Source organism: Sander vitreus, chromosome 14 (assembly GCF_031162955.1).
Source record: "Sander vitreus isolate 19-12246 chromosome 14, sanVit1, whole genome shotgun sequence".
Lineage (NCBI taxonomy): Eukaryota > Metazoa > Chordata > Actinopteri > Perciformes > Percidae > Sander > Sander vitreus.
In genome coordinates, this window is record NC_135868.1 from 4,238,571 (window position 1) to 4,253,041 (window position 14,471).

At 38.5% G+C, this 14,471-nt stretch overlaps 1 pseudogene and 2 gene segments (V, D, J or C); 2 read left to right on the forward strand and 1 right to left on the reverse strand.

Moving 5' to 3' along the window:
• Positions 1-638: 638 nt before the first annotated feature.
• On the forward strand, positions 639-1,365 carry LOC144528538 (Ig kappa chain V region K-25-like). The segment is given in 2 exon segments: positions 639-765; positions 873-1,365. Coding segments are annotated over 2 exon segments (414 nt in total).
• A 1,243-nt stretch (positions 1,366-2,608) lies between these two features.
• Positions 2,609-3,139, forward strand: LOC144529258 (immunoglobulin kappa variable 4-1 pseudogene; annotated as a pseudogene).
• An 857-nt stretch (positions 3,140-3,996) lies between these two features.
• The window catches only part of LOC144529260 (Ig kappa-b4 chain C region-like), a 128,202-nt gene continuing 117,727 nt past the window's right edge, over positions 3,997-14,471 (reverse strand). Inside the window, 2 exon segments of the C gene segment in view lie at positions 3,997-4,500; positions 5,687-5,724. Coding sequence covers positions 4,178-4,500; positions 5,687-5,724 — 361 coding nt within the window.

Consider the following 14,471-nt stretch of genomic DNA (forward strand, 5'->3'; position numbering starts at 1 on the left):
TGAAATATTTCTGAAGAAAAAGTCACCAATAAATTTGGCCCAAATGTAAATAATTATCAAAAACATGTTGAATGTTGATGAATGAAAAATAATAATTTTTAGTTAAATCTGTCCCACAGTGATTTAATTGATTTTTGTTGTAGTGAATCAGTTTTTCTAGGAGGGGGGTGGCCAGTGTCCCCTTAATATTAAGCCTCGACCCCCCCTCTGACCTCCTAGTTTTGGCAAATATATTCATACAGTTTTAAACCCTCCTTTATCCTCAAAGAGGGGATATTATTCATGTACATCGATAAATAAAATGTAAGTTAACACTGAATGAGTGATCTTGTGTTTATTGTTGTTTGAGTACCGTTAGTCTGTTATAGAAGCAAACCTATGGAGGGTAGGTGGATTGTAAAACTTGTGCTTAATATATTTGGTACCCCTAAAATAGTTTATGGACTCAAACCAAAGACTCATACAAATGAGCAGTGACATATTCCTAATCAATACTCTGATCAAGTGATTGATCCATTGATGAACAGCATCATCAGAGTAATCCAAGTCCCTGTTGGAGTCAGTCAGAGCATTTCCATAGAGAGCCACTTTGCATCAGCAGCACCATGCTCCAGTGCTCTGGGAGAGTTTATAGTCCTGAGAGTTGAACACTGGATGACTGACAGCTGTCCTTCATGACAACAGAAGACACAGAAATCCTCCTCATCAAAAACATGACTTTGATCTCCGTCCTCATCTGGACTCTCCTCTGCTGCTGCTTCACAGGTAAAGTCCAGAGAATCAAACTCCTCTCCTCTATCAACATCCGTCCCTCTGAAATGAAGCCGACTAAACCGTGACGCTGCTTTATGTTTTTGTCTCTGTGTCCTCAGAGTCCAGAGGCCAGGTCACAGTGACTCAGCCTGGAGCAGTGAGCTCTGCTCTGGGAGGCTCCGTCTCCATCAGCTGTAGGACCAGTCAGGATGTTTATGGTGGGAACTATCTACACTGGTACCAACAGAGAGATGGAGAAACTCCTAAACTGCTCATTTATGGTGCTAGCACTCGACAATCAGGGATTCCAGATCGTTTTACAGGCAGTGGATCAAACTCTGACTTCACTCTGACCATCAGTGGAGTCCAGACTGAAGATGCAGCAGTTTACTACTGTCTGAGTTATCACTACATCAACAGCCAGAATGTGTTCACACAGTGAAAAAGCGTCGTACAAAAACCTCCCTCAGTCAGACTGAACAGAAACTGAACTGACTGCTGCAGCTGGAAGCTACTGCAGAGACTGATACACTTCACTGAGGACACACACACACACACACACACACACACACACACACACACACACACACACACACACACACACAAATATAACATACTACACTTTTCATCTTTGAAAATACATTAACTTCAATTGTTTTCCTAAAACAATGATGTACAAGACATTAATGTCCTTTACCTCTTTATATTTCTCACTGATCCCTCAGCTGAATGGATTAATACATCGTCAGCGTCAGTATCAAGCATGTGTTCAGAGTCCACCACAATACAATCTGTTTGTATGCAGATTACATTTCATTTAACAATATAATACAATTAGTTTCCCCTCTTGTAGACCATAATCGTATCAGGAATTAAAGCATGTTTTCTGGTTCATATCACTTCCCTCTTAAATGTACAGAAAAGTCTATTCCACACTTTGTAATGCAGGCGCATAATCACAGTGAGGGACTTCCCCTGAATATATGAAATATGGAAATCCCCTCCTTAACATTTGTAAATGATCAGACAGCTCATCAGATCCCTCCTGTGCACCGTGCACAGATCTCTGATCAACAAGTAAAACAAAGTCTGTTTCAATCCCAGCATCACTGATACACATGTTGAACAGAAACCAGTGTGTTGATTCTCTTGTAGATTACCACATCTGGACAGATGTGTTTTAGTGTAACAGACTGGAGGATGATCTGGGCTTCTCTCCCTCTGTCTCTGACCTTTTAAAATCTGGGTCTGTTGTTGATTTGTCATTCATATGTGTATATATATCTACATATCTATATCTCTTTTTTCTTGTTGTTTAAACCTTTACTGACTGACTTGATATTTCACCCTTGTTGGAATCCACTAAACTAATGTTTCAACAAACATTCAAAACTATTATTACAACTGTACCATTTTTCTATCATGTATAAATGCATGATGGAGAAACTGAATCCTTTTTGTTTATATATGTATGGCTGAGATTTAAAAATAGAAGAATTTCCATCCTTCTCAAAACAATAATATTTTTTACCATGACTCGTCATCCCAGCTGAAAAGTGGCTTTACTCTCTTTACAAAGATCTGATAACATTTTAATGAAAAATACCAAAATGCATTTAAACCTGCACCCCCTTAAAAGTGTTGGTATGTTAGACAACGTCAAACATTTCTGGCCTTAACCTTTCTTTTACATGTTTCCACAATAAGTGTTGTACGTTAAACACCCTGTCCCTGTTGGAGTCAGTCAGAGCATTTCCATAGAGAGCCACTTTGCATCAGCAGCACCATGCTCCAGTGCTCTGGGAGAGTTTATAGTCCTGAGAGTTGAACACTGGATGACTGACAGCTGTCCTTCATGACAACAGAAGACACAGAAATCCTCCTCATCAAAAACATGACTTTGATCTCCGTCCTCATCTGGACTCTCCTCTGCTGCTGCTTCACAGGTAAAGTCCAGAGAATCAAACTCCTCTCCTCTATCAACATCCGTCCCTCTGAAATGAAGCCGACTAAACCGTGACGCTGCTTTATTGTTTTTGTCTCTGTATCCTCAGAGTCCAGAGGTCAGGTCACAGTGACTCAGCCTGGAGCAGTGAGCTCTGCTCTGGGAGGCTCCGTCTCCATCAGCTGTAGGACCAGTCAGGATGTTTATTTTTCTAGCCCATACCACTATTTAGCCTGGTACCAACAGAGAGATGGAGAAACTCCTAAACTGCTCATTTACTATACTAGCACTCGACAATCAGGGATTCCAGATCGTTTTACAGGCAGTGGATCAAACTCTGACTTCACTCTGACCATCAGTGGAGTCCAGACTGAAGATGCAGCAGTTTACTACTGTCAGAGTGCACATTACATCAACAGTCAGTGGTTGTTCACACAGTGAAAAAGCGTCGTACAAAAACCTCCCTCAGTCAGACTGAACAGAAACTGAACTGACTGCTGCAGCTGGAAGCTACTGCAGAGACTGATACACTTCACTGAGGACACACACACACACACACACACACACACACACACACACACACACACACACACACACACACACACACACACACACAAACAGTTATGAATCACTTGAATTTTACTGATTCAAGTGGCCACAACAAAATGGAGACACATCATCATCAAGTTTCACAAAATCTATTTACTTAATCAAATTAAACCAAATTAAAGGTTTAACTTTAACTAATGTATGGGCTTTGGATATTAGTAAAGTCATTATTGTGTGATGTGTATGAGTGGAATATGTTTCTGAGGGTGTTGTAAAGGTTGATAGGAGCAGAGTAGTTAACTAAAGCAGACGGGAGAGGAGCAAAGCTGCAGCAGAGTGGAGAGTCAGCCAGAGAGAGGGCTGCACTGCATCCAGACGTTTACACATAATTGATGAGATACATAGTATATCTGATCTTCCTAAAATATAAACATAATCAGCTTTGTGACAAAAGAAATGTACAAATACTCCAATGAAGCAGTTTCTGCTGTCACAAAAGGTTTAAAGAGTCTAGAATAAATTATATTACTTTTTCCTGGGTGACTTTCATGATTATCTGATAACTTTTTGTTTTAAAAATGAGGTATACTAACAATGGCATTATATTAACTTATAATTTATTTCACAAGACATATCCAGGACATTTTAAAATCTTCAAATTGAGTTGATTTAAAATCTTTCTAGACTTATGGAACTATTAAGACATCAACATTGGTTTCTTTTAAAATAACAGACATGGATACAACTGATTTGATGAAAGGTTCTTTATTGTGTTGAAATAATAAAATATTTAGAAGGCAACAAAACTTTATCAATGAAACTTGTATTTAGACAGTGAGGGAAAGAACGAGATAGAAAGGTAAGAGATGCAGAGAGCAGACTGAGATCAGTATCAGAGTGAAACCAGCAGCAGAGTCCCAGTGAGTCAGGTCAGGACTGGGAACACTGGTCTCTCCTCAGTGTCTCTGAGAGCGGAGTCTGGGAGCCCTGGGTGGCCTCACAGGTCACAGAGCCCACCTTCTCCCACTGGTCTGCAGGGAGCCTCAGGGTGCTGCTCCAGCTGTATTTGCCGTCCTTCTCCAGCACCCCGGGGCTCCTGCTCTCCTCCCAGCTGCTGCTGCTGCCGTCCACCTTCCAGGCCAGACTCCAGTCTGAGGGGAAGCCCTTGTTGGCCAGGCACATGAGCGTGGCCTTCCCCTTCTGCAGCTCCACACTGGAGGGGGGCAACACCGTCAGGGTGGGACGGACATCACCTAGGAGACACCAATCAGCTTAGAGGACAGGGACCACACAGCTGTCAATCAACCAGCAGACACTTGGACACCTTTACTGTGTGAGAGTTGGTTTTCTCCTTTAAGGAGTTTCTGTCAGATGGTTTTTCTGCTCCACCAGTCACTCACTCACACATTGTTTCACTTCCCTTTAAGAAGCCTCTCATGCAAATCAGCACAGAGAGAATCATCTACACAATGAGCTGATATATATCAAACTACACTGAGAATAAAACATTAACATTAAGACCAATCTTTAAACCTCCAAATCTAAACCATCAACAACCTAACTATACATGACTTTAAAGTATTTAGTGTAATAGAAACAAATCCAGAAAATGAGCTGACAACATCAAATGTTCTTCATGTGGATTTTGATCATCATTACCAAACTGTTCAAATAGTTTTCAAACTTTGAAACAATACATGACACAGTAAAGAGATGTTGCACATTTTCAAACACCGATCTTTATCTTTGCTCTGTTCAATTGTTTGAATATCTGAATCTTCATTTGTTTTAAACAGTTATCATTGATGTGGAAAATGAAAAATGAATCTTGTAGAACAATTTTTCAGTTTTATCTTTTCCACACTTCAAGTCATTTAAATCTCAGTTTGACAGAAATGTGTAAAGAAATGTTTAGTGAAGCTGCTCTGAGTTAGTCTCCACGATAAAGGAGGAGACATAAAAACGTGAATACATATAGATTTCATCGACTGTAAACAGAATTTAAAACATTACTTTACAATATTTACAATATAGTTTTTAGTATTTGTGCAGAAACTTACTTCCAACATTCAGTCTGGTTCCTCCACCAAAAGTCCACCACAGTGATACAAAGTCATTGAGCCGCCGTACAAAAACCTCTCACTGTAGAGAGACACGGCTCTCTGACTTTGTCAGACTGAACTAAACCTACAAGCCCTCAAGATGCTACTTTACCATTAAAGCTGGAAATAATGATTAATCCTCTGACTCAATATTTCATTTTCTTTACAATGAACTTTTGTTTTTTCTATTTGAACAGCAAACCTTTATCTCTTAGTGCAAAATATTTCTGTAAAACTTGTAGATTAATATTTCACAAATATGAAAAGTTAGTAGTGCAGAAAGTAAAAGGAAGAAAAATAGCTCATGAAATAATAGTTTCTTAAAAGTTTGACTTACTTCCAACATTCAGTCTGGTTCCTCCACCAAAAGTCCACCACAGTGATACAAAGTCATTGAGCCGCCGTACAAAAACCTCTCACTGTAGAGAGACACGGCTCTCTGACTTTGACACAAACAAACTCACCAAAATGAGGCTGTTTGTAAAATCTTGTCAGATAAAAAGAAAACTGACAATAACACAGTGCTGCAGATTTCCTTAATGCATGTTTTAATATTTGTTAAATGTACATAATTAATTTAATAACAGAAGACATTAGAGTAATTTGACTTTATTGTCCACCTCAGGGGAATTTTGTCTTTGGCTTCTCCCAAAGTACAGCAAAGGTAAATACAATGCACATAACACAGCACACCATTAAAAACATATAGAATATACTGAATACAATATACAATAGTGTAAATGGGCAGGAAGCAGCAGATAAGTTCTATAAATAATACAAGAGAGCAAATTTTATAAAATAACAAGTGTTCCCTGATGGAGTCATTCTGTGTTCAATGGCTGTATGGAATAGGGAATAAAATACTTCTTGTAAATGTTCCAGCAGGTCCATGGGACCCTAAATCTAACATTTACTATACTCTGATCAAGTGATTGATCCATTGATGAACAGCATCATCAGAGTAATCCAAGTCCCTGTTGGAGTCAGTCAGAGCATTTCCATAGAGAGCCACTTTGCATCAGCAGCACCATGCTCCAGTGCTCTGGGAGAGTTTATAGTCCTGAGAGTTGAACACTGGATGACTGACAGCTGTCCTTCATGACAACAGAAGACACAGAAATCCTCCTCATCAAAAACATGACTTTGATCTCCGTCCTCATCTGGACTCTCCTCTGCTGCTGCTTCACAGGTAAAGTCCAGAGAATCAAACTCCTCTCCTCTATCAACATCCGTCCCTCTGAAATGAAGCCGACTAAACCGTGACGCTGCTTTATGTTTTTGTCTCTGTATCCTCAGAGTCCAGAGGCCAGGTCACAGTGACTCAGCCTGGAGCAGTGAGCTCTGCTCTGGGAGGCTCCGTCTCCATCAACTGTAGGACCAGTCAGGATGTTTATGTTTGGGGCAGCTACAAAGGTTTAGCCTGGTACCAACAAAGAGATGGAGAAACTCCTAAACTGCTCATTTATAGTGCTAGCACTCGACAATCAGGGATTCCAGATCGTTTTACAGTCAGTGGATAGCCCCCCCCCCAATTAAAAATAGCCCCCACATCATCACATACCCTTCACCATACCTAGAGATTGGCATGGGGTACTTTCCATAAAATCATCTCTCAATGCAAATCAAACCAGCTATTAGGCTAACTGAAATAAAACCATGCCAATCTCTAGGTATGGTGAAGGGGATGTGATGATGTGGGGCTATTTTATTCCAAAAAGGCCAAAGGAACTTTATCAGGATGCATATTATCCTGGATCCATGAAATAACTGGCCTTTAAAAAATAAAAAGCTGCCTGCCTCTATGGGAATTTAACATAGGGGTGTACTTACTTATGCCCCCTGTATTTTAAGGAAGAACATTTATTTATTTATGATACATTATTCATTCACAAAGAAAATTGGTGTCCTTAAAGATTGGATTTTTCCTAATTTTTTTTAATTAAGGCATTAAGATCAGTTTCCTAAAGATGATTTTTTTATTCCTCTTTTTAGTCAACTTTAGCATGGGTGTCCTAATTTGTTCACATGACTGTATGTGAGAATCTACGGCACACCGTGCAGACCAAGACCTTTGATTGACTGTTTTGCACCCGTAAACACATGCACATGCGCACTTCCCAGTCTCACTCTTCCATAAGCTCTCACTCCTTTACAAATAACTTTGCTAACCCACAGACCAGCTATATCATTCCAGTAAGAATCAATAATATCAGTAATCACAGGTACAGCGCTACACGCTCCTCTGTGCTTCCTTTGGAGCAGCCACCCATTCATAATCCCATAACTACGGTGTCTGTCCCCCGACTGAGATTGGTAAAATCAAACGTAAACCAACGAGGTGCTATACTTAACAACCTAATTGGAATTAAAACAACCACTGCAACGATAGAACAGAATAGGAGAATCAAATGTGGACCATTAAATATTAGATCTCTGTCTTCTAAAGCAATATTGGTAAACGATTTGATATCAGATAATCAAATTTATCTATTCTGTTTTACTGAAACATGGCTGGCACAATAAGAATATGTTAGTCTAAATGAAGCCACTCCTCCCAGTCATATTAATACTCGGCTCAGGCCGAGGAGGAGGAGTTGCAGCCATATTTGACTCAAACCTGTTAATTAATCCTAAACCTAAACTTAATTATAACTTGTTTGAAAGTCTTGTTCTTAATCTTCAACATCCGATATGGAAAACACTACAACCAATTATATTTGTTGTTGTTTACCGAGCGCCAGGACCGTATTCTGAATTTTTATCTGAATTCTCAGAGTTTTATTCATGTGTAGTCCTAAAATCAGATAAAATAATTATTGTAGGTGATTTTAATATTAATGTGGACGTTGACAGCAATAGTCTTAGTACTGCCTTCAACTCACTACTAGATTCAATTGGTTTCAGTCAGAATGTGCATAAGGCAAAGGCACTGTTTTAACAACACACTCGACCATGTGCTGTCAAATGGCATCAAAATTGAAGATTTAATAGTATTTCCACAGAATTCCTTATTATCAGACCATTTTTTAATAACTTTCAAATTCTTACTACCTATACGAAATTAAATAAAACCTTCTACACTAGATGCCTATCTGACAGTGCTATAGCTAAATTTAAGGAAAATATTCCAACAGCATTTAACTCAATGTCGTGCTTTAATATAACAGAGGACCTTTATGTTAACTTTAGTCCCTCCCAAATTGATAATTTTGTAGACGGTGCTAAAGTTGTCCATAGGCAGGCCGCCTAAGGACAACTTTAGACTCTGTTGCTCCTCTCAAAAAGAAGATGATGAAGCAAAGGAAACTAGCACCTTGGTATAAGTCCCACACCCGCAAATTAAAACAAATCTCACGAACACTTGAAAGTAAATGCCCTTCCACCAAATTGGAAGAATCTCGTTTAGATTGGCAAGACAGTTTGAAAACATATAGGAAGGCCCTCAGAAATGCCAGATCAGACTATTACTCATCATTGATAGAAGAAAATAAGAACAACCCAAGGTTTCTTTTCAGCACTGTTGCCAGGCTGACTGACAGCCACAGCTCTACTGAGCTATCTATTCCCCTAGCTCTGAGTAGTGACGACTTCATGAGTTTCTTTAATGATAAAATTATAACAATTAGGGATGGAATTCATCACCTTTTGCCCTTAACTTCTAACGGTTCACTTTTGAATGCAGGAGTGCTAGAAAGAACGACAGGACCTGACATATACTTAGACTGCTTTTTTCGTATAGACCTTCAACAATTAATGCTAAAGGTCTCTTCAGCAAAGCCATCTACTTGTCTATTAGACCCCATCCCAACGAGGCTACTTAAAGAAGCGTTATCTGTGGTTAACACTTAATTACATTACTAGATATGATCAATATGTCTTTATTAACAGGTTATGTACCGCAGTCATTTAAAGTAGCTGTGATAAAACCTCTTCTGAAAAAACCCACGCTAGATCCTGAGGTCTTAGCCAACTATAGACCTATATCTAACCTTCCCTTTCTCTCCAAGATCCTTGAGAAAGTAGTCGCTAATCAGTTATGTGACTTTTTATATAGGAATAGTCTATTTGAGGACTTTCAGTCAGGATTTAGAAAGCATCACTGGTGAAAATTACCAACGACCTTCTAATTGCTGCTGACAAAGGACTTGTCTCCATACTTGTCTTATTAGATCTTAGTGCTGCAATCGACACTATTGACCATTCCATCCTTTTACAGAGACTGGAACATTTAGTTGGCATTAAAGGAATCGCACTAAGCTGGTTTAAGTTCTATTTCTCTGCTCGATCTCAATTTGTCAATATCAACGATAAATCCTCCAAGTATGCTAAAGTTAGCCATGGCATTCCTCAAGGCTCAGTGCTTGGACCAATTCTTTTCTCCTTGTATATGCTTCATCTAGGCAATATTATTAGGAAACACTCAATTAACTTTCACTGTTATGTGGATGACACCCAATTATACTTATCAATCAAGCCAGACGAAACCAGTCAGTTAGCTAAACTTCAAGTATGCATTAGAAATATCAAATCATGGATGACCTACAATTTCCTGATGTTAAACTCAAACAAAAGTTATTGTGCTGGGCCCTAAACACCTCCGAACATCATTATCCCAAGATATAATTACTCTAGATGGCATTGCCATGGCCTCCAGCACTACTGTTAGAAATCTAGGAGTTATTTTTGATCAGGATATATCCTTTAACGCCCACTTAAAACAAACCTCTAGACAGCCTTTTTTTTTTATTCGTGTCACAGAAATGCTTGTTACTAACATAGCTCCGGGGAGCTTATTCCCCGGAGTCCTTATGTTCTTTTTCCGCCCAGCATTATCATCTTGGATCATGATGGCACCTATATCATGGTGGCAGCTGTGGCCGTGGTCCTGCCCTACGCCCTGCTGTGCCCTATCACACCCTGCTACGCACTGCAATGCCCAGCTTCGACTTGCTATGTCCGGCCAAAGCCCTGCCACGCCCTGTTATGCCCTGCTGTGCTCTACGACACCATGAACTATTATAACTATTACAATATCTTTATTGTGACTATTATTGCCATTGTTCATCATACCCCCAACCGGCACCATCAGACACCACCTACCAAGAGCCTGGGTCTGTCTGAGGTTTCTTCCTAAAAGGGAGTTTTTCCTTGCCACTGTCGCACTGACACATTCATGCATGCTCTTGGGGGAATCACTGGAATTGTTGGGTCCTTGTAAATTATAGTGTGGTCTAGACCTACTCTATCTGTAAAGTGTCCTGAGATAATTCCTATTATGATTTGACACTATAAATAAAATTGAATTGAATTGAACGTTTTATTTTTCTAAATAAAGTATTGCTTGCGTAATGGTCTGTCTGCGGGACTCTTCTCTAAGCTTTTGATCTGCTACTTTTGATCATATCCTACGCACCTGCCCGACAAAAGAGGTGTGCAAAAAAGCTTTCTTACGTTGATAAAGTTTTATCAAAATTATATAAGATTATGGTTGAAGTTAGTACGTGGATTTCATGACAGAGACCTTTCTCTAGCATGATCCCTTAATACATATTTAGAGTATTTCAATTCTTACCTTTTTTGTGCATTATGATTTGAAAATAGACATTTATATTAGATATCCTCTAATATTGGCTGTCTAACACTTTTTTTTGTTGTTTCTCATTTCCACATCACATAGTAAGGGATTACGGGAAGATTTCTAGTAATACATGGCACTCAAGGATATGTGCAAATGAATGCTTCCATTTTTATGTAGCGTATTTGCGGCAAATTCCCTCCAATCCCTAAAAATAAGACATTGATTTACTATGCAGTAATTGTTTAAATCTGAGTTTATTTTAAAGTTGTACTTGTAAAATCATAACTCAGGACAGGAAAGAAACAACTGATACAAGCTTAGTATATGGGGACATGCTGGTATGTGGGGACATGGTGGTATGTGAGGACATGGTGGTATGTGAGGATGTGGTGGTATATGGGGACATATTGGTATATGGGGACGTGATAGTATAAGGGGTTGGGTGGTATATGAGGATATGGTGGTATATGGGGACATGGTGGTTTATGCGGACGTGGTGGTTTATGGGGACATTGTAGCATGTAAGAACGTGGTGGTATATGGGGAGGTGTTGGTATATGAGGACGCTCCTTTGGTCGTGCTGTGGGAGGAAAAGAACATTTGGTCATCAATTTCATATAGTGACATAAATATAATTTGTGATATAGATTTTTTGGGGATATTCATTTTAGAAAAAATGTATATGTAAAATAAGAAGACTGTAAATGTCTGTGATTGCTCTTTGATTGAATGTTGATGCGTTTTAAATGTCTAGAGAAAAAATTGGATTTTAAGTGACCAAACGGCGCTCTCTGTTCCTGCAAAGACATGGGACCTGCCATGTTATCTTAGAACTTAAAAACATTGGATTTATTGAAGCAAGATGAACTGTAAATTTGAAATGCCAATACAATTAATTTAATTGAATCCAGAATTATTAATCTGTGGATCCTGCATGTTTACATATTTGCACTTGAGCGTGTACATTTTTTAAAGTTTTTTAGACTTACAAATGTAACACATTTAACATCTATATATTGTGGAAGAATACACAGCCCACTTTCTGGACACACCAGGTCATTACACACTTTATTTTTCATTTCAATACCTATTTATAACTTTCTGTCATTTAACTTTTATTCTTTACATTTCTTTTTCTAATTCTTGTTTTATTATTAACCTTTATTACACACGCACATATTTGTATGAGCATGTGAAAAATCATAAGTATTTTATCTTCTTTCAGAGACTATTTCACCTAATTAACATTAGCAAACAGGGGGTTCACTGGCCGATTTTCTTTAAATAACAGATTACCACCAGAAAAAGAAACATGACCAGACATGAGAAGAAGAATAAATGTTGGATTTGAAAATGATTATTTCTCAATTACAGTTATGGTACAGGTAATATTAAGGCTACTAAATTAAAAAGGTTGGAGGGGTTTGCTGCAGCAACACATTGATGGGAGGTAGTTTTGTTTTGGTCCGTCACAAATTATATTTTTTAATTGATATCATTTTTCTACTTGATTGTATTTATCTTGCTTCAAATGCACATGCCAACTTTTTAGATTACTCCTGAGGAGGTTGTATTATTGTTGTATATCTGATTACAAAAATAAAGTCTTCAACCTACCAGGCTGAGTTGGAAGTGTTGGTGCAGGTGCGTTTGTAGGAACTGAAAAAGGAAACCAAAATCATCTTCAAATTTTAGTTACTGTAACAGTAAAAGTGTGATTTGTTGCACATATGAATCCCATTTGGCCCATGCTGTCACTGGAGTTTCAAAGTTGAATACTTTATTTAATGGTGACATCTTCTGGTCCAAAAGTGACATTGCACATGTTTAAGGGAAGCACTGGTGACAACAGAAGCAAGACTGCAGTTTGGGGAATTAACCTTTCTAAAAGACCAGACCTTGTCGTGTGGATACTTGATTTCTATCAGCTATTCACTGATTTCTTTCTTAGTTTTTCAAATGCTTTAACTCAAGGTTTTAGTTGTTGGTAACTTATCAAAGTCTCAGTTGGGTTAAATCTTCTTGGATAGATCAGAACACTGTGGCCATTTTTTTAATTTAATGGCCTTTTTTCTAAATAATAGTGAAATTAACACAACAAATACACTAAAAACTGTTATTTTCTTTGCCTTTCAATTACATTTTTTTTTCATCTAATTTACTAAGCTTTCTTGGAATTCACAGACTTTTTTAAAACTTGAATTCCTGATCATTTGTAATAACAATACAAACAGTGTACAAAGCAAAACTAAAAGCTTTAAAGCTATAACATATTAAACACCATCTTAATGCCAGGCTGAAAATCTGTGTTTCACGGAGTACACTTCAGTCACTGCAGCAAGGTGAGAATACACAACATGGTCTCACGGCAGTTCGTGAAATGGTCACGTTATTTTTAATCTATTGATTCGTGTACACGGACACGTTCATCTCGTTTTTTTCGTGGTGCTCAGCACGTAGCATCTATACGGAGGTTGGGTTTAGGAAAAGAAGAACGGGGAAAGGACACGTCACACGCCGGGACACGATCCGCGGTATCTGGGGGACATGCAACAACAACTGGACGGTTGTGTTTAGGAAAAGAACAACGGGGAAATGAAGTGTCACACGCGGGACACGATCCCCGGTCTCCGGGATGAAAGTTCTGTGTTGTTTTTGGCTTTTCATACTACTCGCTACCATAGGCATGCTGTGATCACGAAATATGCTTCCCATTGAAATGCATTAGATTAAAACACACACAAATCAATAGATTAAATAACGTGACCATTTCACAAACTGACGGTTGGAATACAAACAATTGGAAGTCAGTAAACAGAAGTTCCTGTTAAGTTGCGATGTGTATAAGTCAACTATTTATTTAGGTTTACACATACGGTTTACAGTATAGTAAGAAATTTCAGCTTTTATGTGAGTCATGTTACATTAAAATATCTGAACTTTAAGGTCTTTTATCTATCATCATAATAAGAACTGCTACAGTTGCAGTACTCACAGATGACAGTAAGGTTGAAGGGAGTTCTCTTTTCCGCCTCCAGATGCTTGGCAGCTGTGCAGTATGAGAGACTGACCAGGTCTGAACTCACAATACCTCTGATCGTCAGCACACTGGATGTGGCCTCCTGCAGTGAAAATGATGGAAAATGCACAAGACCAATTATTGGAACAAGTAATAGAAAAACAAAACAAGAGATTGAATTAATTAGATATTAATTAGGAAAATGATTTGATAAAAAGAGCCAAAAATACTTCTTTGGTTCAATACAATTTAATTTTACATGCATCCAGGAGAATTTGAGGAATGAGCCCTTGTCAAAGCAGGTGAGAACCACAGTGCTGTTAAACTCTACTGTCTCAGACATGTTGGCCCTGATGGTCACATTTGACACTGGATCTGCAAGTAGAGACAAGGTAATTTGAATGATTAAGGCTTTCTGAATGATTCATTGCATGGTACTTGTCAAAGTAAGTGACTCTACTCCTGCATACAGTATATACTCATTTTTAACAGATAAAAAGTGTCAGAAACTATCTAGTTCTTTCC